This window comes from Moschus berezovskii, chromosome 13 (genome assembly GCF_049115385.1).
Source record: "Moschus berezovskii isolate FMDL1 chromosome 13, NW_MosBer_1.0, whole genome shotgun sequence".
NCBI lineage: Eukaryota > Metazoa > Chordata > Mammalia > Artiodactyla > Moschidae > Moschus > Moschus berezovskii.
In genome coordinates, this window is record NC_142472.1 from 71962838 (window position 1) to 71986417 (window position 23580).

The window sequence follows — 23580 nt, forward strand, 5'->3', positions numbered from 1 at the left end:
TGTTTGTTTTGTTTTCTTTTTGGCCATGCTGCATGGCATATGGGATCTTGGTTCCCCAACCAGGGATCAAACCTGTATCCCCTGCATTGGAAGCATGGAGGCTTAACCACTGGACTGCCAGGGAAGTCCCCAGAGCTGGAGTTTGAACCCTGGTCTACGTGATGTCAAAGTTCATTTTCTTTCAAGTTGCCCTATTGCCACAGTCTGAGGCAACTAACATCTGTTCAAAAGAGAAAACTTGCTGAAATTCTGGGTCTTCGAAAGAGAAAGTGCTACTCTTTGTGTGGAAAACACAAAAAGAGGAATGATGCTTTCTGCTCTTTCATACTGTCAAGTTTCTCCATTCTATCTTTGCTCTTTCCCAGAGATGTCCCTGTGTCAGTGGAACCAACCAAGATGGCAGTGATGTCCTAAGCTGAGTCTTCCAGATGGCACTATGTTCAATCAGGGTCTTACACACAGGTCTCCCAGCAGGGCAGAAACAGTACTAGAGTCACAAGGTCTGGGTTCTGATCCTGGCCACTTAGTTACCTCTTGTCTTGTTCATAAAAGTGCTATGAACCGAAACAATTGTACATATGAAAAATGCGCAAGTCGGTGTTAAGAGACATCAAATCAGTTGTCATTTATAAAGTAGAAGGAAGTGCTCTAAGAGTTTTTTCTGAGTTTTCAGCAGATCTACAAATGCAAGTACAGCTCAATTCTCTGGCCTCAGGGAATTTTGTGAGGATAAAATTACTAATACATACAATTTTAAAATATAGTAAAGGAACATAACCATGGCATGCCACAGGCTTATGGAAGGTTTTGTGCTTCCAATACATACTACCACCTGTTTATTTCAAACATATATTTTATTATCGTCAGGACAGAATTCTCAAGAAACTGCTATGCCTCTAATAACTATTTTCTTGAAAGGAATGTTACATCCCAGCAGTCAGCAAGTTTCCCATAAAAAGCCAGGCAGAAAATGTTAGGCTCGGAGGGCCACATTTGGTCTCTGCCTCATATTTGTCTTTGCATTTTAATGGCCCCCTAAAGAATGCTCAAACTACCGCACAATTGCACTCATCTCACACGCTAGTAAAGTCATGCTCAAAATTCTCCAAGCCAGGCTTCAGCAATATGTGAACCGTGAAATCCCAGATGTTCAAGCAGGTTTTAGAAAAGGCAGAGGCACCAGAGATCAAATTGCCAACATCCGCTGGATCATGGAGAAAGCAAGAGAGTTCCAGAAAAACATCTATTTCTGCTTCATTGACTATGCCAAAGCCTTTGACTGTGTGGATCACAATAAACTGTGGAACATTCTGAAAGAAATGGGAATACCAGACCACCTGACCTGCCTCTTGAGAAACCTGTATGCAGATCAGGAAGCAACAGTCAGAACTGTACATGGAACAACAGACTGGTTCCAAATAGGAAAAGGAGTACGTCAAGGCTGTATATTGTCACCTTGCTTATTTAACTTATATGCAGAGTACATCATGAGGAACGCTGGGCTGGAAGAAGCACAAGCTGGAATCAAGACTGCCGGGAGAAATATCAATAATCTCAGATATGCTGATGACACCACCCTTATGGCAGAAAGTGAAGAGGAACTCAAAAGCCTCTTGATGAAAGTGAAAGAGGAGAGTGAAAAGGTTGGCTTGAAGCTCAACATTTAGAAGACAAAGATCATGGCATCTGGTTCCATCACTTCATGGGAAATAGATGGAAAAACAGTGGAAACAGTGTCAGACTTTATTTTTTTGGGCTCCAAAATCACTGCAGATGCTGATTGCAGCCATGAAATTAAAAGACGCTTACTCCTTGGAAGGAAAGTTATGACCAGCGTAGATAGCATATTAAAAAGCAGAGACATACTTTGCCAACCAAGGTCCGTCTAGTCAAGGCTATGGTTTTTCCCGTGGTCATGTATGGATGTGAGAGCTGGACTGTGAAGAAAGCTGATTGCCAAAGAATTGATGCTTTTGAACTGTGGTGTTGGAGAAAGACTCTTGAAAGTCGCTTGTACTGCAAGGAGATCCAACCAGTCTATTCTAAAGGAGATCAATCCTGGGTGTTCATTGGAAGGACTGATGCTAAAGCTGAAACTCCAATACTTTGGCCACCTCATGCGACGAGTTGACTCACTGGAAAAGACTCTGATGCTGGGAAAGGTTGGGGGCGGGAGGAGAAGGGGACGACAGAGAATGAGATGGCTGGATGGCATCACCAACTCTGTGGACATGAGTTTGAGTGAACTCCGGGAGTTGGTGATGGACAGGGAGGCCTGGCGTGCTGTGATTCATGGGGTCGCGGAGAGCGACTGAACTGAACTGAATGATCATTCTTAGCTTGGGGGCCAGACAAAAACAGTCATGGATTGCCCAGCCCTCTTATTTCTTTTAATAATAAGCATCCTTTTATTTGTAGACACCATTACAAAAACTGTTTTATATTCACAACAAAAAGTGTTTTTTTGACTTGTAGTCAGAGGCAGTTACTTCCAGAAAGTTATATGAAAATTAGAAGCTGACAATTGTGATTACAACCTCTGAATATAAAATGTACAACAGCCTTTCCTACTTGTTCTTGCACACTGGGATATAGTGTTATGAATTATAAACAATTTGGTGTGCAATTTCATAGTCAGCATTTAAAAATTTTGTAATATCAAGAAGACAGTATATACTATATGTTTATTCTGTGCGAGGCGCTATAGAAAAATCAAACATTTATACATGTATACAGACACGACATCTCAATCACCATGACAATTCTGTAAGGGCTGTGTTGCTATCTTAATCCACAGATGACACAATTGCAGTTCAGTTAAGTTACCGGTGTAATTTGGTACATAGGGATTTGCCTGTTCTTTCAATAAATAATTAAGAAGATGTCTGAATTAGATCCCCGGTTGGGGAACCAGGATCTCGTATGTCAAGTGGTGCAGCCAAAAAAAGAAAGAAAGAAAAAAGATCAAATACCAGGATTCTAGTCTTTGGCTATATGTGAAACTTCGTTAAAAAAAAAAAAAAAAGGGAAAACGGTTATCTTTCACCCAGTCTATCACAGAACGCTGTTGTGAGTATCAAATAAAAGATATGACTGTTTTTCATGAATTGTTAAGTGTCATAAACATGTAAATAATTATTTTTCTTATGTGGATTTTAAATTTAATTTCAAATTTATTTCAAATGTTATATAAATATATAAGCTAAAAAACAATTTCAGGGACTTCCCGGTAGGTCCAGTGGTTAAGACTCTGAGCTCACAATGCAGGTGGCCCAGGTTCGATCCTGTGTCAGATCGACACAGAACTAGATCACACACATTACAACTAATAAGACCCAATGCAGCCAAAAAAATAAAAAAAACAAAACAAACAAAACAACAATTTCAGACAACTCTTTAATGAATTAATAGACAAGAGAAAAGACTGCCCGAAAGGGTACACATCCTTACCGTGGAGGAGACTCATCTTGCTTTTTAAACCCGGGAGGAAGAGCTGGTCCAAAAAACCCTTCATCGTCATCATCGTCGTCATCATCTTGATTTCTCCTCAGTTTTCTGAAAACAGAGTACTGTAATTTTATGCATGTATGTCAGAAGCTTTTTCATAGGGAAATTTTAATTTTTAAAGGCATATTAACTTCAACTAGTTATATAAACTCTCTGAGACAATAAATTTATCTTGTCAAGTAAAAACAAAAAGCTACCACAGATCTTATACTAATCTTTTCCAGGAATTCACTTGAGGTCTAAAATAGAGACTGGTTATTTCTTTACAGCAGTAATGTATCAATTTTCTGTATTTTCTGTGTTGATAAAAACTCTAATCAGTGAAGTTTCAAATATTCTACTTGATAGATATTTTTAAGCAAAGAGGTTATGACACTGGCTTGCAAAGAGTCGGACACGACTGAGCGACTGAACTGAAGGGTTGCTATTTTTGTCCCTTAGTCATTAAAATGTATTAAGAAAAAACCCTTGCTATCCAATAATAACGATTTGATTTCTTATCTACATGGGCCTCTGGTGAGTAAGGCTAGGTCAGAGGGAATTCTTCATTTACTTAAACAAAAAGCACACACTGCACTGCACACATAATTTTTAAAAGAAGATGTACGGTTTATTCAGAATATTTAATCACTTCAATAATACCTTATGGAAAATCTTTTATATAGGACGTTTATTGAAATTCTAGCTATCTCTGGAGCTATATACTACTAAGACACATTTTCTGTAAAAGGTATCATTCATGAGGAAATGAAATGTGAAGTGATTTCCTCTTGTGCTGTAGCAATGCAGGTTGCGATAGCTCCTTGAGAGAGTGTCAGTCGCTCAGTCGTGTCTGACTCTTTTGCGACTCCATGGATGGTAGCCCACCAGGCTCCTCTGTTCATGGGATTCTCCAGGCAAGAATACTGGGATGGGTCACCATTTCCTTCTCCAGGGTATGTTCCCAACCCTGGGATTGAATCCAGGTCTCCTGCACTGCAGGCAGATTCTTAACCATCTGAGCCACCAGGGAAGCCCCTCACCAGCTATCTGCTCTAACCAACATGTGCCACATCTGGAGCCAGGTTCACCACATAATGTAATCATGGACTGACCGTGCCGGTGGGCCAGTGTCATCGTCTTCAGATTCCTGATTTCCTTCTTCGGACAAAGAACTACTGTCCTCGTCGCTGTCTGATGATTCTGAACTACTGCTTTTATAATTAGGAGGCAGAGCCGGTCCTGCAACTGAAAAAGATGTCCTGTGTTTGTCATAAGGAGTCACAACTGTTTCAGTGAATCTCTTAGCTCAGGGGTCCTCAGCCTTCAGGATCTACTGCCTGGTGATCTGAGGTGGGGCACATGTAAATGCACAATAAATGCAATGTGCTTGAAATCACTCCAAATCACCCCCTACCCCATCTGTGGAAAAACTGTCTTCCCCGACACGGGTCCCTGGTGCCAAAAAGGCTGGGACTGCTGCCTGAGCTGACATTTCACACTTTATTTTCTAAAATTCACAACACTGGCAGGCTATCATTTATTATGGCCTTTAATCTCATTTGCTCTTGTTCTTCGTATAGTATTTTAGTCTTTCCAACTCCAGGAAGGCAGAGATCATGTCTTATACAGCGTCAACTATGAGATTCACAAAAACTTTAAAACCCGAACTTATAGCAACAGCATGTAATTTCCTGATATCTTACAGTTATTGCGTTGGTTGTAATTTTGGTTGGTGCAACTGCCAAAATGGTTTCATGATTTCTTTTTTACTAACAAAGAGCATACGGTAGATAATACATCACAGAGCTAACCAAACAACAAATCTGCCGTTTCATACTGTAATACGTTAAAAATCAAAATTCTTCATTCTGGTTTCTGACTAAGAATCACCACTTTACAAAATATCTTTACTAGCATTACCATACTTCTCAGTTAGTTTTCTGTTCAAGATGATTTCCAAGCAGAGACAAAAGCAGACACACTCTAAATTCTGCTCCTTCCTGACAGAGACTCAGAAGAGAATGAGGTTGCACTGGGGTGGGGATGCTGAGGGAGGGAAAATGGTTTTCTGGGCCCACTAACAGAGCCAACTGCTCTTACTTGATGGCTCAGCAAAAATTATTATTGCATGACGTTCCGTTCCGTTCCATCTCTCAGTCGTGTCCGACTCTTTGCGACCCCGTGGACTGTAGCCTACCAGGCTTCTCCGTCCATGTGATTCTCCAGGTAAGAATACTGGAGTGGGTTACCATCTCCTTCTCCAGGGGATCTTCCCGACCCAGGGATCGAACCCGGGTCTCCCGCATTGGAGGCAGACGCTTTAACCTCTGAGCCACCAGGCACACATAAAATTGTCTGTGTTGATTCTGAGCAGTGATGCTAAAACTCTACTGCTGTAGTTCTCAAGACTGGATATTTAATAAATTCACCAAAATATTTTCTTAAAAAGAGATTCCTGGGCCCTTGCCCCAGAGACTTTGACTCAGTTGGCCTGGCGGAGGACCTGGGAATATGATTTTCCAAAGAGCTTTCCAGGTATGCTGTTCACTCAATATTAATAACAACAATAACTTAAAGAGAGACTTCTGTGCATTTACCTATTTAATTCTGACAACAACCTTTTTAGGACAGTAGTATGACTTCTATCTCGTAGACAAGGAAACTGAGGTAAAGAGATAGTATCTGGCCCAATTTTACACAACTAAACAGAGGAGTTATGATATGAACCTCTTAACTACTACACCAAACAACAGTCAACAAAGGGTCAACATTCAACAAATATTTATTGAGTAAATACTTCCAGAGACATAACTTAGAAAATAAAAAGGTGACTGTGAACATGTGGGAGGGTAATTTTAAAGACAGAGGTCAGGGAAGGTCCCCCTGAGAGGACATTTGCACGGAGACTTAAATGATGACAGTGGCCGTCGAACAATCTGAGCGAAGAACATTCTACATGGGGGAATCACTGCTGCGAAGATCCTATGGAGAGAACAAGCTTGAAGTGCTTGAGGGACAAAAAGGCCAGTGTAGCTAAGGCAAAGCAAGCAAAGCGACAAGACAAAACCTGATGGTATAAAAGGGGTTAGTTACACTGTACGCTATGGGGTCAGACTCTAGCCATGCATTCCAGCTCAGCTGCTTATTAGCTGTGTGATTTGCATGTTATTTAACCTTTCCATGCCACGCCCTCCCTTTTTTCTTTTAAATAAGACTGACTGACTGATTTTTGGCTATGTTGCACAGCATGTGAGATCTCAGTTCTCCCACCCCGGACTGAACACGTGCCTCCAGCAGAGGAAGTGTGGGGTCTTAACCGCAGGACTGCCAGGGAAGTCCCTATCTTAACAAATTGGATGCATTTTCTTCTATATATCATTAAATAAAGGAAGGACTTTTAGGAAAAAAATGCTAAACGTGTAACACAGCATGCCTAGAAAAGAACAATCAAGCAGCAAAAGGCGGAAAACATTAAGAATTAAGGGATAGAACTCTTGTCTCCCACTGCTGTTTAAGATTGCAGAACAGTTAATGTCTTAGTATGCAAATATTCCTCAACCATAAATGAAATTACAAATGACTTCTGATTGTGATGAATAGTGCCTTTACTGATTTCTGGTTTATTTCTGTATATAGTGCTAATCCCAGAGGAAGCACCTTTTAGAATATAGCAAGAAGGGGGGAATACCACCTTGCACAAATAACCCTTTCTTCAAAATTCTAGGGAGTCATAGTTTAACATGAAAGAGATTAAAATTAAAAGTTAAAGTGAAGTCGCTCAGTCATGTCTGACTTTGTGTGACCCCGTGGACTGTAGCCCACCAGGCTCCTCCGTCCATGGGATTTTCCAGGCAACAATACTGGAGTGGGCTGCCATTTCCTTCTCCAGGGGATCTTTCTGACCCAGGGATTGAACTGAGGTCCCCCACATTGCAGGCAGACGCTTTACCGTCTGAGCCACTAGGGACTCCCACGAAAGAGATTAAGAGATTACATTTCATTCCCATGATTGGTTCTTTCCATCTTTTTGTTTCTAAATATTAAGGAGGGAAGTTCTTTTCTTTTTTCCTTTATATTTTCCTCTTTTGTGCCTTTCTTTTCTTATATATGGGTGTTATCAATGAAATATGTCGATTTGACACTACTGGCTAATTCTGGGTTGGTTCCAATCAAGATGAGATTTTAACACTCGTTTGTAAAGTTCAAATAATTAAAAGGTTAAATGGGTTAAACATGTGCTGTATTATAACTAAGGGATAAATCTGCCTTGAATTTTTAAAGAAATATGTGGGATATATGTTTAAAGATGGGAATAAACAGATGAAGACAAAACTCCTCTGAGAAGAATGTAAGGCCTTATTTTTTTAAAAAATGATCCCAGGAAAAATAATGTAGAAAAGTAACATTCAGAATATAGAATTATTTTCCATTTGGGTTGTGCCAAAAGAAACATTACACAACAAAATAATACTAAGAAATGGTAACATTTAAAAAAAAAGAATATTGAAAACATAAGTTAGTACAATATAAGCCCCATTACAGACTTTTTAATAAAATTGAGGATATGCTTGGCTTCACTTTTTTATAGGTATCATTCTTCAGAACTATAGAAAATGTCTCAAAATACTGTTTTAGGTGCCTGTAATGAACAATTCCATCTCACTCCTAGAGCAGTGATGCGTGTTATTAAGGCAGCTCTCCCACTGCAGTGGTAATTTTACCAATAGATTACAACTTCCATAACAATACAGATTATGCCTTATATATTCCATTATGTTCCCCTTGTAATATCTATCAGACAGAATGATGCAGACACAAAAAGAAGTACTCAGTATATAGCACATCAAACCTCTTTACAGATCAGTGATTGATTATAACAGGAAACACCGACTCTGAACCCCAATTAAGCAAAATGTTATTCCTTCTAAAGCAATTCCATTCTTCTCACTAGTACGTTTATACTACAAAAGTATTATACTCATATTATGTTTTCAATTTCAACAATAAAAATTTAGGGACTTGCCTAGTGGTCCCAAGGTTAAGATTTCACTTTCTGATGAAGGGGATGCTGGTTCGATCCCTGGTCAGGGAGTGAAGATCCCAGTGACTCTCAGCCAAAAAACCAAAACATAAAACAGAAACTATATTGCAACAAATTCAATGAGATTTAAAAAATTTGAGAAAATTTCTCATTTGTTTCATACATAGTTTCACAATAATCTTGAGTTTGCCTGTTGACGGGCAAAGTCTTAAATATTTACTGTCTGGTCCAGGAAAAGCTTGCTGATCCTGTGACAGGCTTAAGTCATGGAAATATCAATAAGGAGCATCCGAGTGTCTTTTGATGGCACCAGGGAGTGACATCAGAGAAAGCTGCCTAGAAAGAGCGATGGGTGGGCTGAGGTCAAAGGACGAGACTGAGTTAGCTAGGCAAAGGAAGCGTGGGTTGGGGCAAACGTGGTCCATGCAGAGGGAAAAGCACCTGCAACGAACTGCAAGCCAAAGGGTCTGGCGCATCTAGAAATGTGCTCAGAGGAGTGGCTGGAGCCAAGAGAGGAGAGAAGGAGGGATCACGGGAGTGGGAGCCGGGTGGGGGATGTTGCTGTGAGCCCAAGCAAGGTCAGGACTGAAAAGAGTGCCTTGAATTTAGCAACAAGTTGCTGAGAGGGACTTCCTTAGCGGTTCAGTGGTTAAGAATCTGCCTGCCAAAGCAGGGGACCTAGGTTCAGTCTCTGGTCTGGGAAGATCCCACATGCCACCGAGTAACCAAGCCTGTGCCCCAGAGCTACTGAGCTCATACTCTGGAGGCCATGATCCACAACGACTGAGCCCACGTGCAGCAATTACTGAAGCTCATGTGCCCTAGAGCCGGTGCTCCGCCAGTGCTCCATGAGAGAAGCCCCCGCAGTGAGAAGCCTACGCACTTGGCCCGGCTTGTCACAACGAGAGAAAGCCTGCAAGCCGCAATGAAGACCCAGTGCATCCAAAAATAAACAAATAAATAGAAAAAGCTATTAAAAAAAAAAAGGTGCTGAGAGACAACTGGTGGGTTATTTTCACAGTGAACTTGGTGAGAGCAGTCTCAGTGGAATGGGAAGAACAGAAGCTAGGATGCAGTGGGTTAAAAAGAAAACAGTGACGATCCAGAGTTGGTCAGAGAGAGAGAGCAGCGGCTACAGGGGATGTGGAGTAGCCTTCATGAAGATGGCAACAATCTGAATGTTCCAGTTAAATGTCAAAGGCAAAGAACCCCCAAGAGAAATGAGGGAAGGGGTTTCGAGTAAAAATGGAATGATTAGGCTTGGAAGGACGTAGTTCCCGTCTTCCATTACAATCAAAGGGAAGCTGAAAGAGCTGGGCAAGAGATTCAGGAGAGTTTTTAGGCAAAGTACCAGAAAAGTGAGGAAGTTTAAGATGGCGTCTACTTTTTCTGTGATGGAGAGAGAGGCTAAAGAAGAAAGAGTAGGTTTTAAAAAGTCAAAGTTGATCACTGGGGCAGAGAGCTGTGTGGGAAAACATCACAGGATGGCAGGGCAGAGCTGAGGACCCAGCCAGGGAGGAGATTATGGTTTGTAGCAGCATTAGCCTGTGGAGGGGTGAGGTTTCATCTAGCAGCATGTGGAAGCCTGGGTGTGGTTCACTAGGGGTGAACATCTGGACTGATCCAGGGTGGGAGTTTTGTCAGATGGATTTACAGAATTACTGGATGGGAAAAGGCAGCGGAAGATGCTGACAAGAGAAGGGACAAATGGATGGATCACAGAGGCTAAGTTGAGAAGGGACAGAAACAATAAAAGGAAGGAGGCCCATCAGGACGGAGGCAGAGAGGCTCAATGAGACTAAAACGAAAAATAAAAAAAACTGTGATGAGAGTAACCAGCATATTAAAAAGCAGAGATATCACTTTGCTGACAAAGGTCTGTACAGTCAAAGCTATGGTTCTTCCCATAGTCATGTGCGGATGTGAGAGCTGGACCATAAAGAAGGCTGAGCACTGAAAAACTGATGCTTTCGAACTGCAGTGCTGGAGAAGACTAAGAGTCCCACAGACAGCAAGGTCATCAAACCAGTCAATCATAAAGGAAATCAACCCTGAATATTCACTGGAAGGACCGATGCTGAAGCTGAAGCTCCAATTCTTTGGCCACCTGATGCAAAGAGCCGACTCACTGGAAAAGACCCTGAAGCTGGGAAAGATTGAAGGCAAAAGAAAAGGGCGGCAGAGGATGAGATGGTTAGACAGCATCACTGACTCAATGGACATGAATTTGAGCAGACTCTGGGAGATAGTGGAGGACAGGGGAGCCTGGTGTGCTGCAGTCCAAAGGGTCGCAGAGTCGGACATAACTTAGCGACTGAACAACGAAAGGAAGCAAGGAAAAATGATGAATAAGGGGTTCTGGCTGAGAATGAGGCTGAATTTTTCAGAGATGTGGAAAATCCCTGGCGGTCCAGTGGTTAGGACTCCGAATCCGTGGTCTCATTGTGGAGGGCCTGGGTTCAATTCCTGGTCATGGAAATAAGATCCCACAAGCTACGAGGTGCCTCCCTCCCTCCCCAAAAAAGTTTTCAGAAATGGAATAAGGCCCGGTGTGTGACTGCAAATGTAGCTGAGATGAGTGGTATGAAGGTCACTGCAGATGAAGGGAATAAAGTCAGAGTATGAAAGGTCCGGGTTCCACTCAGCTTCCACAAAGCAGTATCTGGATGTTGGGACTTGTCTTGAGAAAACAGCTGCACCCCAGTTTTAAAACATGATCTCAGGGGACATTTCCCAACATGCAGTTTTCCAGAGTAGTCAAATAAAATTAATTTGGTCCATCTCAAACCTGTGTGCTAAATAAAAAATTGGGTTAACCCCACTTTTCTTCAATCACTGTTGAAGGGAACTTTCCTTGCTAAAATAAACACCTAACTTTTTAAAAACCACAGCGAAAACAAGATCTGGGAAGAAACCTCTAGGTGGAAACATGGCCTCTGGGTAGTCAAGAGTGCAAATGAGATTCAGAAATGGGAGGGTTATTCTTTCAGCTCTACTAACTTCAGTCAGCCCCAGGCTACACATTAGAACAAACATGAAAGGAGATGGATGCTCAGGGAGGGGTCTGAGAATCTTTTTTTTGGGGGGGGAAATACAAGGTACCAGTTATGTGTTAAGACTAGAAGACTACCGAGTAATGGGTGGAGACAGTTATATCAACAAGTGATTTCAAAAGTGTATTAAATACCTGTTGTATTTAAGTAGGAAAAAAAAAACAACCCCATGGGTAGAGAGCGGGCGTGACAGTTGGGAAAGGCGTCACTGAGCTGACGTTGAAGTTAGGGCTTAAAGGATGAGGGAGGGCCTGGCGGGCGGGTAACTCGCCGCCGCTTACCGGGGCTGGAGTCCCGCTCCTCGTCCTCCGCCGACCCGCCGGCCTTGAAGCCGGGCGGCAGGGCCGGCCCAATCAGATCCCTCGCCATCCGCGGGGTCAGACACTGCAGGCGCACACAAGTGTTTCCAAGCCGAGTCAGAACTCCAGGACTGGCAGCCCGCGAGCCGCCGAACGCGAGGGAAGCTCTTCCGGCGCCGGCCGATGACATGTCAGCTTGTGATTGGCTGATCCTTGCTGTTGGCGATAACGGAAGTGACGCCTAAGGCTTGCTGCGCACTCGCACGCAGGCTTGACTACCAGGCGGGTGGCGATGGGCGAGCCGGCTGGTGGTGCCGTGCCTCCCGCCGGGTGGTTCCCAGCCCCGGAGCTGACCCCCACGCTGGGGCCTTTACGCGATCGAGCCTCGCGGCCGAACAACTGGATGCTGTGGGCGATGCCGCCGCCGCCGCCGCCGCCTTCGTCGCTTCCCGCAGCGGGGTCCGAGCCTGCCTTAGAGGCTCAGCCCCGCGCGGAAGCCCGCACTTTCCCCGGGGCACCTCCCCCCTTCGACGCCCACATTCTTCCCGGGGCGCAGCCCCCCTTTGACGCCCAGTCCCCCCTCGATTCTCAGCCTCAAGTCAACGGCCAGCCTTCCTGGAATTTCCAGGCTTCAGCGTCACGGTACTGGACGCAGTCTCCTGGTGGTTTTCCTTGGCATCAGCAGCCCCACAGCACCCCAGGTAGGTTGTTAACGCTTCTCCGTACCACCCCGTATCTTTCTTTTCCATCCCTACTTCCTCCTCCTCTTCTGATACTGCCTTGCACTCTTGGAGTCCGGTCGTTAATGTCTCACAGTTTGTTCCACAGTTACGTTTTCCCGACTTGTTCTTTTAGTTCAGCAATTACTTGGTTAATTCTAACTATGAACTAGATATTAAAAAGCAGAGACATTACTTTGCCAACCAAGGTCCATCTAGTCAAGACTATGGTTTTTCCAGTGGTCATATATGGATGTGAGAGTTGGACTGTGAAGAAAGCTGATTGCGGAAGAATTGATGCTTTTGAACTGTGGTGCTGGAGAAGACTCTTGAGAGTCCTTTGGACTGCAAGGAGATCCAACCAGTCCATCCTAAGGGAGTTCAGTCCTGGGTGTTCATTGGAAGGACTGATGCTAAAGCTGAAACTCCAGTACTTTGGCCACCTGATGCGACGAGTTGACTCACTGGAAAAGACTCTGATGCTGGAAGGGATTGGGGGCAGTAGGAGAAGGGGACGACAGAGAATGAGATGGCTGGATGACATCACCGACTTGATGGACATGAGTTTGAGTGAACTCCGGGAGTTGGTGATGGACAGGGAGGCCTGGTGTGCTGTGATTCATGGGGTCGCAAAGAGTCGGACACGACTCAGTGACTGAATTGAACTGGATTCAACTATGAACCAGGACGTGAGGGTACAGCAGTAAGCAAAATATTCAGAAATCCTTATCTTAGGCCTTGACATCTCCTGGTGTAAGATGAGAGAGACAATAAACAAAATAAAGCAGTGAGTATTAGAAGGCAGTGAGTGCTGTGGAGAGAGAAAGCAGAGTCACAGGCAGTGCAGTTTTAAATGTCAGTGTCAGTCATGAGTAAGATGACATTGGAGGAGAGACTTTAAGGGAGGTGAGGGATCAGTTGTTGTTGTTTAGTAGCTAAGTCATGTCTGACTTTTCTTTGAGGCGCCATGGACTGTAGCCCACCAGGTTCATCTGTCCATGGGATTTCCCAGGCATGAGTACTGGACTGGGTTGCCATTTCCTTCTCCAGGGAATCTTCGCGACGCAGGGATGGAACTGGAGTCTCTTGCAGTGCATGTGTCTGGGGGTTAGCCGTGCAGGCAGAGGGACTTGTAAGTGCAGAGGCTTTGAGGCAGGAACTGTGTGTGAATCACTATTCTTCCTAGAAAGGGTGAAAATGAAAGTCACTCAGTCATGTCGGACTCTTTATGACCCCATGGATTGTAGCCTGACAGGGTCCTCTGTCCCTGTAATTCTCCAGGCAATAATTCTGGAGTTGGTTGCCATTCCCTTCTCCAGGGGATCTTCCTGACCCAGGGATCGAACCTGGGTCTCCTGCATTGCAGGAGGATTCTAGAGACGGTGGGCTGCCACTATTTTAACTCAAGTATTTATGATGTGCTCTAGCAAAATATTAAATAATCATACAGTTTTTAACATTTATGAATCTCTTTTTGTTTTCCAGTTAAACATACTTATTTTCCACGAAAGCATGATGCAAGGGTCAGTGACTTCAGCGTCTCTCCCAGAAGAAAACAGAAAAAAAAGGTATTTTGAAAGATGTTCTTAAATGTGACACTTTGGTTCCTGTGTCACTGATTCATGTCTCATCTGTGGTAACTTTGCTTTGCATTTGTCATTGACACACCATAGCTTAGCTATGAAAACATCTTTAAGGGTCTTGGCTGTAAGTAAAAACTTCAAGCAAAATCTTCTTGTGAAAAAGTGGAGAAATTGTAGAAAAAGAAAACAGTCAATCCATTTACATATAGTATCAGGGGAAATATGGGGAATTATGATTACAGATAAATATAAATATTATTGAACTTCAGTGAAGTAAAAAATACATAATTATATATAATATATATATTTATTTCACTAGCAGATTGGGAGGGGAAGGATGAAATGAAAAGTTTTTGTGCATTTTCAACCCTTGATTATGTTCAGAAACTGAGCCTTAAAATAGACTTCCTTTATTCTGATGTAGCTTAACAGTCTGGTCTTTTGACTTTTAAAATATATAAATAATGTTATTAGAATAAATTGAATAAGATCTACATCATGAAATTACTACCCTTCATTTTGGTATCAAAACTGTGTTGCTGATATTTACAAAATACTGTGAATGTGTAATATATTTAATAACTTAATCTCAGCATTGAACAATTGGAGGCTACTTCCTATATAGTCTTATTGTGATAATCTTTTTTATGTTTAAACATAAAAATAGTCAATTGGGAATGAGAAAATAACTAATATTTACCTAGTTTTTCTCATTTAGTAGTTATATATATATACACACACATACTCTTTTATTTATCCTAAAGGAATAAATGCTGTTTTTACCCTAAATATTTATTTTTAAGTTATTTTGACATATCCTCTACTCCTTTTTAATTAGATTACCAATTTGAAATCTGTTCATGGTTTATATTAACTCTATTCAGATTTAAATATTTTTTTTTTGGCCATGGCTTGTAGCGTGCGGGATCTTAGTTCCCTGCATGTCTGCTCAGTCACTCAGTCATCTCTGACTCTTTGTGACCCCATGGACTGTAGCCTACCCGGCACCTCTGTCCGTGGGATTTCCTAGGCAAGAAATGAGGAGTGGGTTGCCATTTCCTCCTCCTGTGGATTTTCCTGACTCAGGGATCAAACCTTCATCTCTTGCATCTCCTGAGCTGTCAGGCAGATTCTCTACCACTAAGCCACCTGGGTAGCCTTGAACAGGCATCAAACCTTGCCCACCTCATTGGAAGCACAGAATCTTAACTGCTGGACCACCAGGGAAGTCTTAAAAATTTTTTTTAACAAACCTGGCTTTTCCTAATGTATGTATTAAAGAAACAGAATCACCCCTTCATTAAAAATATATTTAGAAGTTTCTCCCACATGTAAGAGTATGTGAAAAATCAAAACTTGCATATTTTTACTGCTGCTTGAGTTCTCACCCAAATCCTAATGCTGCCTTATTTTTATTTGAAGAAAAGAAAGGAACCTGTTTTTCACTATTTTTGTGATACCTGTGATCGTGGTTTTAAAAATCAAGAGAAGTATAATAAACACATGTCCGAACATAGAAAGGTAGGTTTCTTGGTTATCCTGATTTTATTTAGCAAAATGGGTGTATTTGGTAGAGATTCTGAGGTTTCTTCCTGTAAAAGTTTAGAGTTATCATTAGAAATGTTGTTTGAAGCCAAGTTGAGACAGTAACCCTGGGATTTGCAATTTGAGGGTGGGAAGCCTCTGCTTCAGGAGTTGGCAAGATGGCCGTGGAGGACAAGGGAGGTCTGGCAGCTGTTGAGGAGTAAAAAAGTTAGGCAGTTCTCAGGTGGGTAAGTGCTCTTCAGCTTGTAGGAGTCATGCTCAACTTTAGGAAATAGGAACATTTACACCGTTGCTGATGTCCGGCGTTCACTTGAATGGAGAAGCGGGTGCTATGTATTATTGTACTATAATACTTTTAGAGCACAGCTTGGTTTTGGAGTGAGTTTTGTCTTGCTATTGTTGTAAGTATTCACAGATAGCACCACATAGATAGGATACTAGGTAATAATGCCAGAATGTGTCTGTATGTATAGTAGAAGAGTACATTTTTTATGGGAAATGTTGAATTGAGTCTTTTTTTTTTTAAATAAAAACACTCCTTACAGTGCCCTGAGGAAGATTGCTCTTTTAGTGCGCATGAGAAGATTGTCCAGTTCCACTGGAGGAATGTAAGTTGTCTTTTTTTTTGATACACGCTCTTTTTATTTCATTGGTCTGTTATCTTCATAGCGGTTTATCTGCATAGCCTAATAGTAAGCAGCATTCGTTAGCCTTTGTGCTTGATGAGGCATGTTTACAATCCATCATTCAGTTTCAGCCTCATCACCCACTGTGGACTAGATAAACCTCGGCCCTGTCTAACAGATTTATGAAATGATTTGCTAGGGCCTCAGAACTGATTCTTGCACTTTGGTTTCTTAGCTGTAATTCTGTGCTTGTTTTACTGAGCTGTGCTGTTTCAGACTGCTTTGTGTTCTCATCTCTCTGGCTAACTCCCTCCGCTACAGTCGCTCAGTCATATGAATGTCTAACGTTACTCAAGAAATGGATGACATTTGCCTTATAGCCAAGATTATATCATAGCTTGTTTTTCTCTTTAATCAATAGCACTAAAGACATGAAAAAAATTACTCTTTTTTCTTTAAAGGAAAAATCATAATAAGGATAGATAAAACCTGCTTGTTTAGTTTTAAAATTGTCTCTGCTAGTAAATGTACTGTTGGGTACAGCGTCTTCATCATCCCCTATAATTCTTGAGGTTTAGTCAAAAGCATACAATATGCTTCCTGATATTCAGCAGGCCTTTTCCCCTTAGATGCATGCTCCTGGTGTGAAGAAAATCAAGTTAGACACTCCAGAGGAGATTGCAAGATGGAGGGAAGAAAGAAGAAAGTGAGTAAAGAGTTCAGAACTTGCGCAGCAACTTTCCTTTACCCTGGCAGGGCTGAGTACTTCAAAACAAAGACCATCTGGCCCTAAGGAGCAATTTGAAAAAGGAAATTTGGTCTTTTATGACATTGCAGATGTTCAGCTCAAAATGGCCAGTCCTAACTTTTGTTGTTGTTCTTTAGAATTGGTTTACAGTGACTTTGAGAGTATTGTTACTTGATGTATGATAATCACATAATTTTTATTATTGTAGTTTTGATTCATTGCACTCCCTTATAATCTTGCTGCTAGGAAATGGGACTGTCAGCTGTATTATATGAGGCTATTATTAAATGTAGCTTTTGGTAGACCTAACAGGAACTCTTGATAAATAACTGATGTCATAATGGGACTTTGCTCTTTGAGGGGAACCACTATATGCTCCCTCGTTTGATGTTCAATACAAGGCAGTGATGGGTGGTGCTATGTTAAAAAGCATAATACTTTGCTATATTTATTGTTTTGATTATTTTTTTAAAAAGTTGTTGAATGCTTGCAGTATGCTAGGCAGAGGGAGTATAGTGACAGGATAGTACAAGTGCCTGTCCTTATCTATAAAAAGACAGGGGACTTCCCCGCAGTCCAGTAGTTAAGACTCCACGATCCCAATGCAGGCATCATGGGTTCAATCCCTGGTTGGGGAACTAAGATCCGGCATGCCACATGGCATGGCCTAAAAAAAAAAAAGCAAAGACAAGAAATGTTTTCCTGTAAATAAAGTCTAAGAAATTTGAGCCTTACCATGATGACCTGTAGTTTTATACTTATCAGGGAGGAAAGCTGAGTAGGTATCTAATCAGAAATGGCAACCCACTCCAGTATTCTTTTGTGGAGAATCCCATGGACAGAGGAGACTGACGGGCTACGGTTCATGGGGTTGCAAAGGGCCAGATGTGACTGAATCGACATAACCACCATCTCCAACTGGAATCTACCAGTGAAAAATCCCATGAGGACGCTATTATATTGTCTTCTTAGGAAAGACCAGGATACCTCATCCTGAAGCACAAGACCAAATCAGAACTATTAGGGGATGATCAGCTGCACTTTTAGGTCAATAGCTGTTTTTCTGGAATTAAAAAATGAGAGCTTGAGATAGAAGGTTGTTGTTTACTGCTGTTTAGTTGCTAAGTCTTGTCCAACTCTTTTGTGGCCGTATGGACTGTAACCTGCCAGGCTCCTCTGTCCATGGGATTATCCAGGCAAGAATACTGGAAAGAGTTGCCATTTCCTTCTCCAGGTATCTTCCCGACCCAGGGATCGAACCTGCGTCTCCTGCATCCCCTGCACTCTTTACCACCGAGCCACCAGGGAAGCCCTAGTTAGGAAGAGTTATCCTCAAAGGTCAAGATACTTAAAAACTTTTGACCAGCTGATTAAGCTTATTCTTAGTTCAGCTTAAAGTTTTCAACTTAAATCCACTGTACGTATGCATACGTAGTGCTATGTTGGATGTTACACTATTACGTGAAAAAGTGAGTTACTTCCCTTTAAAACTTTACAGGTAATTCTGAGGAAAACCAGCAAAAAGGTTGAGAACCGACTGAGAACAAATATCTTTCAGTAAATGCGTGTATCAGTATCAGTTTGGAGAAGGCAATGGCAGCCCACTCCAGTGTTCCTGCCTGGAGAATCCCAGGGATGGCGGAGCCTGGTGGACTGCTGTCTGTAGGGTTGCAGAGTTGGATACAACTGAAGCAACTCAGCAGCAGCAGCAGATATCAGTTATTAATACTGTGCACAGAGTTGGTTGAGTCTGGACAACCAGAGGAAGTAAACCTGGATCCAGCCAGTCAGCATAGGCTCAATGGATTTAATAGAATTTCAAGAGCATTTTTGGCCAGCAAATGTAAGAATCTTGGCCACCAGGAGTAGGACGTACTAAAATGCCTTTTCCTCGTTATCTCCTGGCAGAATCCTATTTATCTTGTAAGACTTGCTTAAATGTCACTTCATTTGTCATTCTCTTCTTACTCTTCATTTCCTCTTAGCTCAGTGCTGTCAGAGCACCAGTCTGTAATGAGATAGGGAGCTTGTACCAGAATGTAAAGCTATACCTTACTCCCTTCATTGAGAAAGTCTTGGTAAGAAGAAGTAGTCAGCTAACCTAAGTGCTTAGGGACATAGTTGATTTATACCCTGGCCTAGGTGTATGGATAGGCTGCCAGTCCATGGACCAATCTCCTGTAAAGTATTGTTCACTACTTTCTGTATGAATACATAGCTTATTAATACAAGCAAAACAGTATTTTTTGCATTATGTGGCCCTAGTCTTGGACACCTTTGATTCTGCTGCCCTTTGTACAGTACCTGGAATCGAGTATGTAGAAAATTAGTATTTGTGGACTGAATGACTGTTAAATGGTGCAGTATGGGAAGAATCTGGTGGCTCAGATGGTAAAGAATTTGCCTGTAATGCAGGAGACCCAGGTTCGATCCCTAGGTCAGGAAGATCCCCTGGAGAAGGGAAAAGCTACCCACTCCAGGTTTCCTGTCTGGAGAATTCTGTAGACAGAGGAGCCTGGTGGGCTACAGTTGTGGGTTCACAAAGACTCAGACTCAACTGAGCAACTAACTTCAACTTCACATGAGAGGAGCCAGTGTTGGCATTGATAAGAAGCCTTAGCCATGGCATAGTCAGACTTAGAAATCAAAGAAGTTGGGACCATGCCTTGATTTGACTCAATGAAGAATTCGAAGCGGTGCATGTAAAGCGTCTTATCTCCTCTAGGTGGCTTCTTTACAGGTATAATGTAAAGAATTTCTCCTCGTGATTCCACTTCACTCTGATTTTTTTGGTTTTTGTTTGTTTTACATGTTTGTTCTTTATCTCTTGGTTGTATCTTTTTCTCATTATTTTGCACGGAGGAGTGCTCACTTCAGCAGCACATATACTAAAAAATTATTTTGCGCAGAGGAATAATCAAACAGGAAGAGTTAGCTCCACTTCCTGATAACTTAGTTTTTGAGGCCTGGTGATGATGGTATTGAAGATTATATCCTGTTAGATGGATCAGAAGTGTCCTACCTGCCAAAGTTTTTCCCCACTGACTTTCTCCCACTGACTTTCCTCTGACTTTGGTCAGTAGGAAGTTGTTGCAGCTCAGTGGTGCTTACCAGTGTTGTGCTGATAGATGTTTAATTCTTTTGAGGAGAATGACGATAGTTACTAGTTGGCAATGATTATGAAGCAACTACTGGCGTCCCTGGTGACTCAGAGAGTAAAGAATCTGCTTGCAATTCTGGAGACCCGGGTTCGATTCCTAGTTTGGGAAGATCCCCTGGAGAAGGAAATGGTAACCTACTCCAGTATTCGTGCCTGGAAAATCCCATGGACAGAGGAGCCTGGCGGGTTACAGTCCATGGAGTTGGAAAGAGTCAGACATGACTGAGCGACCAACACACTACACTACATATAAAGCAACTAAGAAGTTAACTGTGTCAGCTGTTTAATCTCTCAAGTTTGGAGTTCACTTAAGACAACAGGGAGGGTCTGAAATGAGTCACTGATTTGCCATCTTTGGTTCTTTTATCTCTGCTGCTGCTGTTGCTAAGTAGCTTTAGTCATGTCCGACTCTGTGCGACCCCACAGACAGCAGTCCACCAGGCTCCGCTGTCCCTGGGATTCTCCAGGCAAGAACACTGGAGTGGGTTGCCATTTCCTTCTCCAATGCATGAAAGTGAAAAGTGAAAGTGAAGTCGCTCAGTCGTGTCTGACTCTTTGCGACCCCAAGGACTGCAGCCGACCAGGCTCCTCTGCCCATGGGATATTCCAGGCAAGAGTACTGGAGTGGGGTGCCATTGCCTTCTCCTCTTTTATCTCTAGCAGTTGTTTAAATTAAATCATTATGTAAAACTGAGAAGGTTGGACCTCTTATTAAACTTGTACTCTGTCTATAGCTGTTTTACTCTCCCCAAATCTTCCACTCCACCTTCCTCCTCAGCAGATAAGAGGAAGGACCTCATCTAGTCTGGAGGAGTGGGGTGTTCCTTGACGAAGGGAGGTTGAGTTGAACTTAGACCTAGTTGGGAAGAAATAAGGGGGGGCAGGGACTAGTGCTCAGACAGGTTGGCATGGGCATCAGTAAGAGATGATAGCAGCTTCTGAGAGATGGCAGTTGTCGGGACAGAGAGAAGGAGGTGGGTGGAGAACACTTGGGAGATAGGCACTGTTTGGTGGTTGAACGATTGTGAGGTTGAGGAGGAGAGAGGTTTGGAGGAGACATCCGAGTTCCTGGGATGACGTGGTGCCTGTGACTGAGACGGGGACCCTGGAAGAGGATGGGGTGTGGGGGTGTTGCTCTGAGACCTCACTGAGTGTGAGGAGCTTCCAAGACGTCTATTTGAAGAAGCTGTGTAGGCATTGTGACTCAGACCAGACTGGCTAGAGCGAGACATTCGAAAATCACGAAACCACGAATTCAGAAGACTTTAGGAACTAAGTTCCCAATCAGGTCCAGGTTCAACTCAACCTCGTTTTGTCAAGGAACATCCCACTCTTCCAGACTAGATGAGGGCCTCCTTCTTACACGCTGAAAAGGAGGGTGGAGTGGAGGATTGTGGGAGAGTCAAACAGCTACAGAGTAGAAATTGAACAGTGAGTCCAGTTTTCTCACTTTGTCTGAAAACTGGTTGGTTTTACTCCCTATCAAGCTATCTTCCCTTTCCATTCCACCTACAGAGAGAGGGAAGATAGTCTGACAGGGAGTGAAACCAAGCCTGCTGAGCGAGAGCCAGAGAAGTAGAAGAAAACTCAGAATGTGACCTGTCATGGAAGCCAGGAGAGGGGAGGATTTCAAGACAGGAAATGAAGAGATCAGTGCAGATTGCTGTGGAAAGGTCAAATAAAACAAGCCCCCAGAGTGACTTGTTTTGCGACCTGTAGGGCTGCCTTGATGCGGATTCCAGACGATTGCTCCTTGGCCCTTCTTGGGGTTTCCCGCCGTCTGTCTCTACAACGTTCTGCAGCTCTCACACCCTTCCCCATGATTCTTAACAAGAGGGATTGCCATCGTCTTGGCCATTGGGGTTGTGGTTCCACCGGAAGGGGGCATACTTTGAATTCCACTGACTTTTTTGAGACTCACAGTTTACCGTAGAGCTCATCCAGCACCTTTACCTTCCAGTTTCCAGGGCCCTCCATCTCCATGCAGTCTCTGCCGCTTACTTTAATGGTCGCACCACGGATCTCATCTTCTGGGCTCTGCTCCAGGAGTCCTACAGTTGGGCTTACTCCTCTCTGGATCTAACTTCTGCCCCATCCGCTCTCTCCCTGTCCCTTCTACCTCTGTGAACGGCACCGGTCCTGGACGAGTTGAGACCTCTCATCTCTACCCACCCCTCCTTCTCTTCTCACGCCTCTTCCATCTTGGCCTCCTGCCAAGTTGAAATCACTTCCACTCCTCTCAGCAGCTCAGCTCCCTCATTCCGTTGCCCTTCATCACACCCACCGGCAAAAATCTCAGCTCTGCCTCAGTTGCTCAGTGTTGTTGAAGAAAACCACACAGCTGAAGTGTGCTCTGCAGGTGAATATTCAGCAGTGTTATCACACTTAAGGAATTGACTTGACCAACAAGGTTAGGTTATTCTCTTTTCATTTGCTGTTTTCTTCCATGCAAAATTAGATGCTGATATGCATGTATTTCTTAGTTACATAGGTGACTATATAGAATAAAATTTAAAAATAAATTTGTTAAGCTGATTTTATCTTAGCCAACTCAAATGCCAGTGAAAACAGAATGTCTTGGAACTGACAGATTGCTGTGGAATCTGTCTCGAATGTGAGTAGAATAAGGTGGGCTTTATATGTCTTATCTTTTCTGATTAACTGCACATTGCTTGCTTATAGGAGCTCTTTGTCCCAACCAGACTTCTTTTTCCTTTTATCGTATCCCAAACAGGTTCTTTGAACTTTCAGCTTCAGTTTTGATCATGTTGCTGCTTCTAGAAAATCTTACCTTTTCCAGCCTTGAAGTTCTGTTCGCTGCTTTAGTCCACCTGAAATCCTGCCAGCCTAAGTTTGGGGGAATATTTTTCCTCATCCATCTAGAGGAATATCTTGTCCTTCTTTGAATATGGTATCCCCTCTGCATATTTGGTGTAGATGCCCCTTATTCTGGTCCTGTTGATGAACATTTTTGCTTATAAGTCTTTTAAAAAAATTATAATCTTTAGAAATGTTATTACCTGCAGTTTATGTGGCTGTTTATATCCCGTGGTGGCATAGATACAAGGGATGGTTATAAATGTTAATGCTGGGAAAGATTATAAGGCTAAAGGAGAAAAGGGCAGCAGAGGACGGATGGTTAGAAAGCATTACCGACTCAATGGATGTGAATCTTAGCAAATTCCAGGAGACAGTGAAGGCCTGGTGTGCTGCTGAGTTGGACACAACTTAGCAACTGAACAATAACAACATAAATGTTGATATGTGTAAATAAGATTTGAAAATATTTTTATTGTGGGTGTAATTCTGTTTTGGTA

The 23580-nt window shown here is 42.7% G+C and overlaps 2 protein-coding genes across 4 annotated transcripts in view; one reads left to right on the plus strand and one right to left on the minus strand.

Annotated features, from left to right (window-relative positions):
• Positions 1 to 12072, minus strand: part of GPALPP1 (GPALPP motifs containing 1) — a 33835-nt gene extending 21763 nt beyond the window's left edge. For 2 of the 3 annotated variants that reach the window (XM_055426055.2, XM_088842765.1), the window contains exons 1-3: positions 11865 to 12072; positions 4602 to 4734; positions 3451 to 3555 (exon numbers count right to left, since the gene is read on the minus strand). In XM_055426055.2, coding sequence (XP_055282030.2) covers positions 3451 to 3555; positions 4602 to 4734; positions 11865 to 12072 — 446 coding nt within the window. The remainder of the gene's footprint in view (positions 1 to 3450; positions 3556 to 4601; positions 4735 to 11864) is intronic. The other variant, XM_088842766.1, reaches the window with a different exon arrangement.
• A 56-nt stretch (positions 12073 to 12128) lies between these two features.
• Positions 12129 to 23580, plus strand: part of NUFIP1 (nuclear FMR1 interacting protein 1) — a 33585-nt gene continuing 22133 nt past the window's right edge. Inside the window, exons 1-5 of the mRNA XM_055426051.2 lie at positions 12129 to 12583; positions 14087 to 14169; positions 15607 to 15705; positions 16275 to 16337; positions 16985 to 17061. Coding sequence (XP_055282026.2) covers positions 12175 to 12583; positions 14087 to 14169; positions 15607 to 15705; positions 16275 to 16337; positions 16985 to 17061 — 731 coding nt within the window. The 5' untranslated portion in view covers positions 12129 to 12174. The remainder of the gene's footprint in view (positions 12584 to 14086; positions 14170 to 15606; positions 15706 to 16274; positions 16338 to 16984; positions 17062 to 23580) is intronic.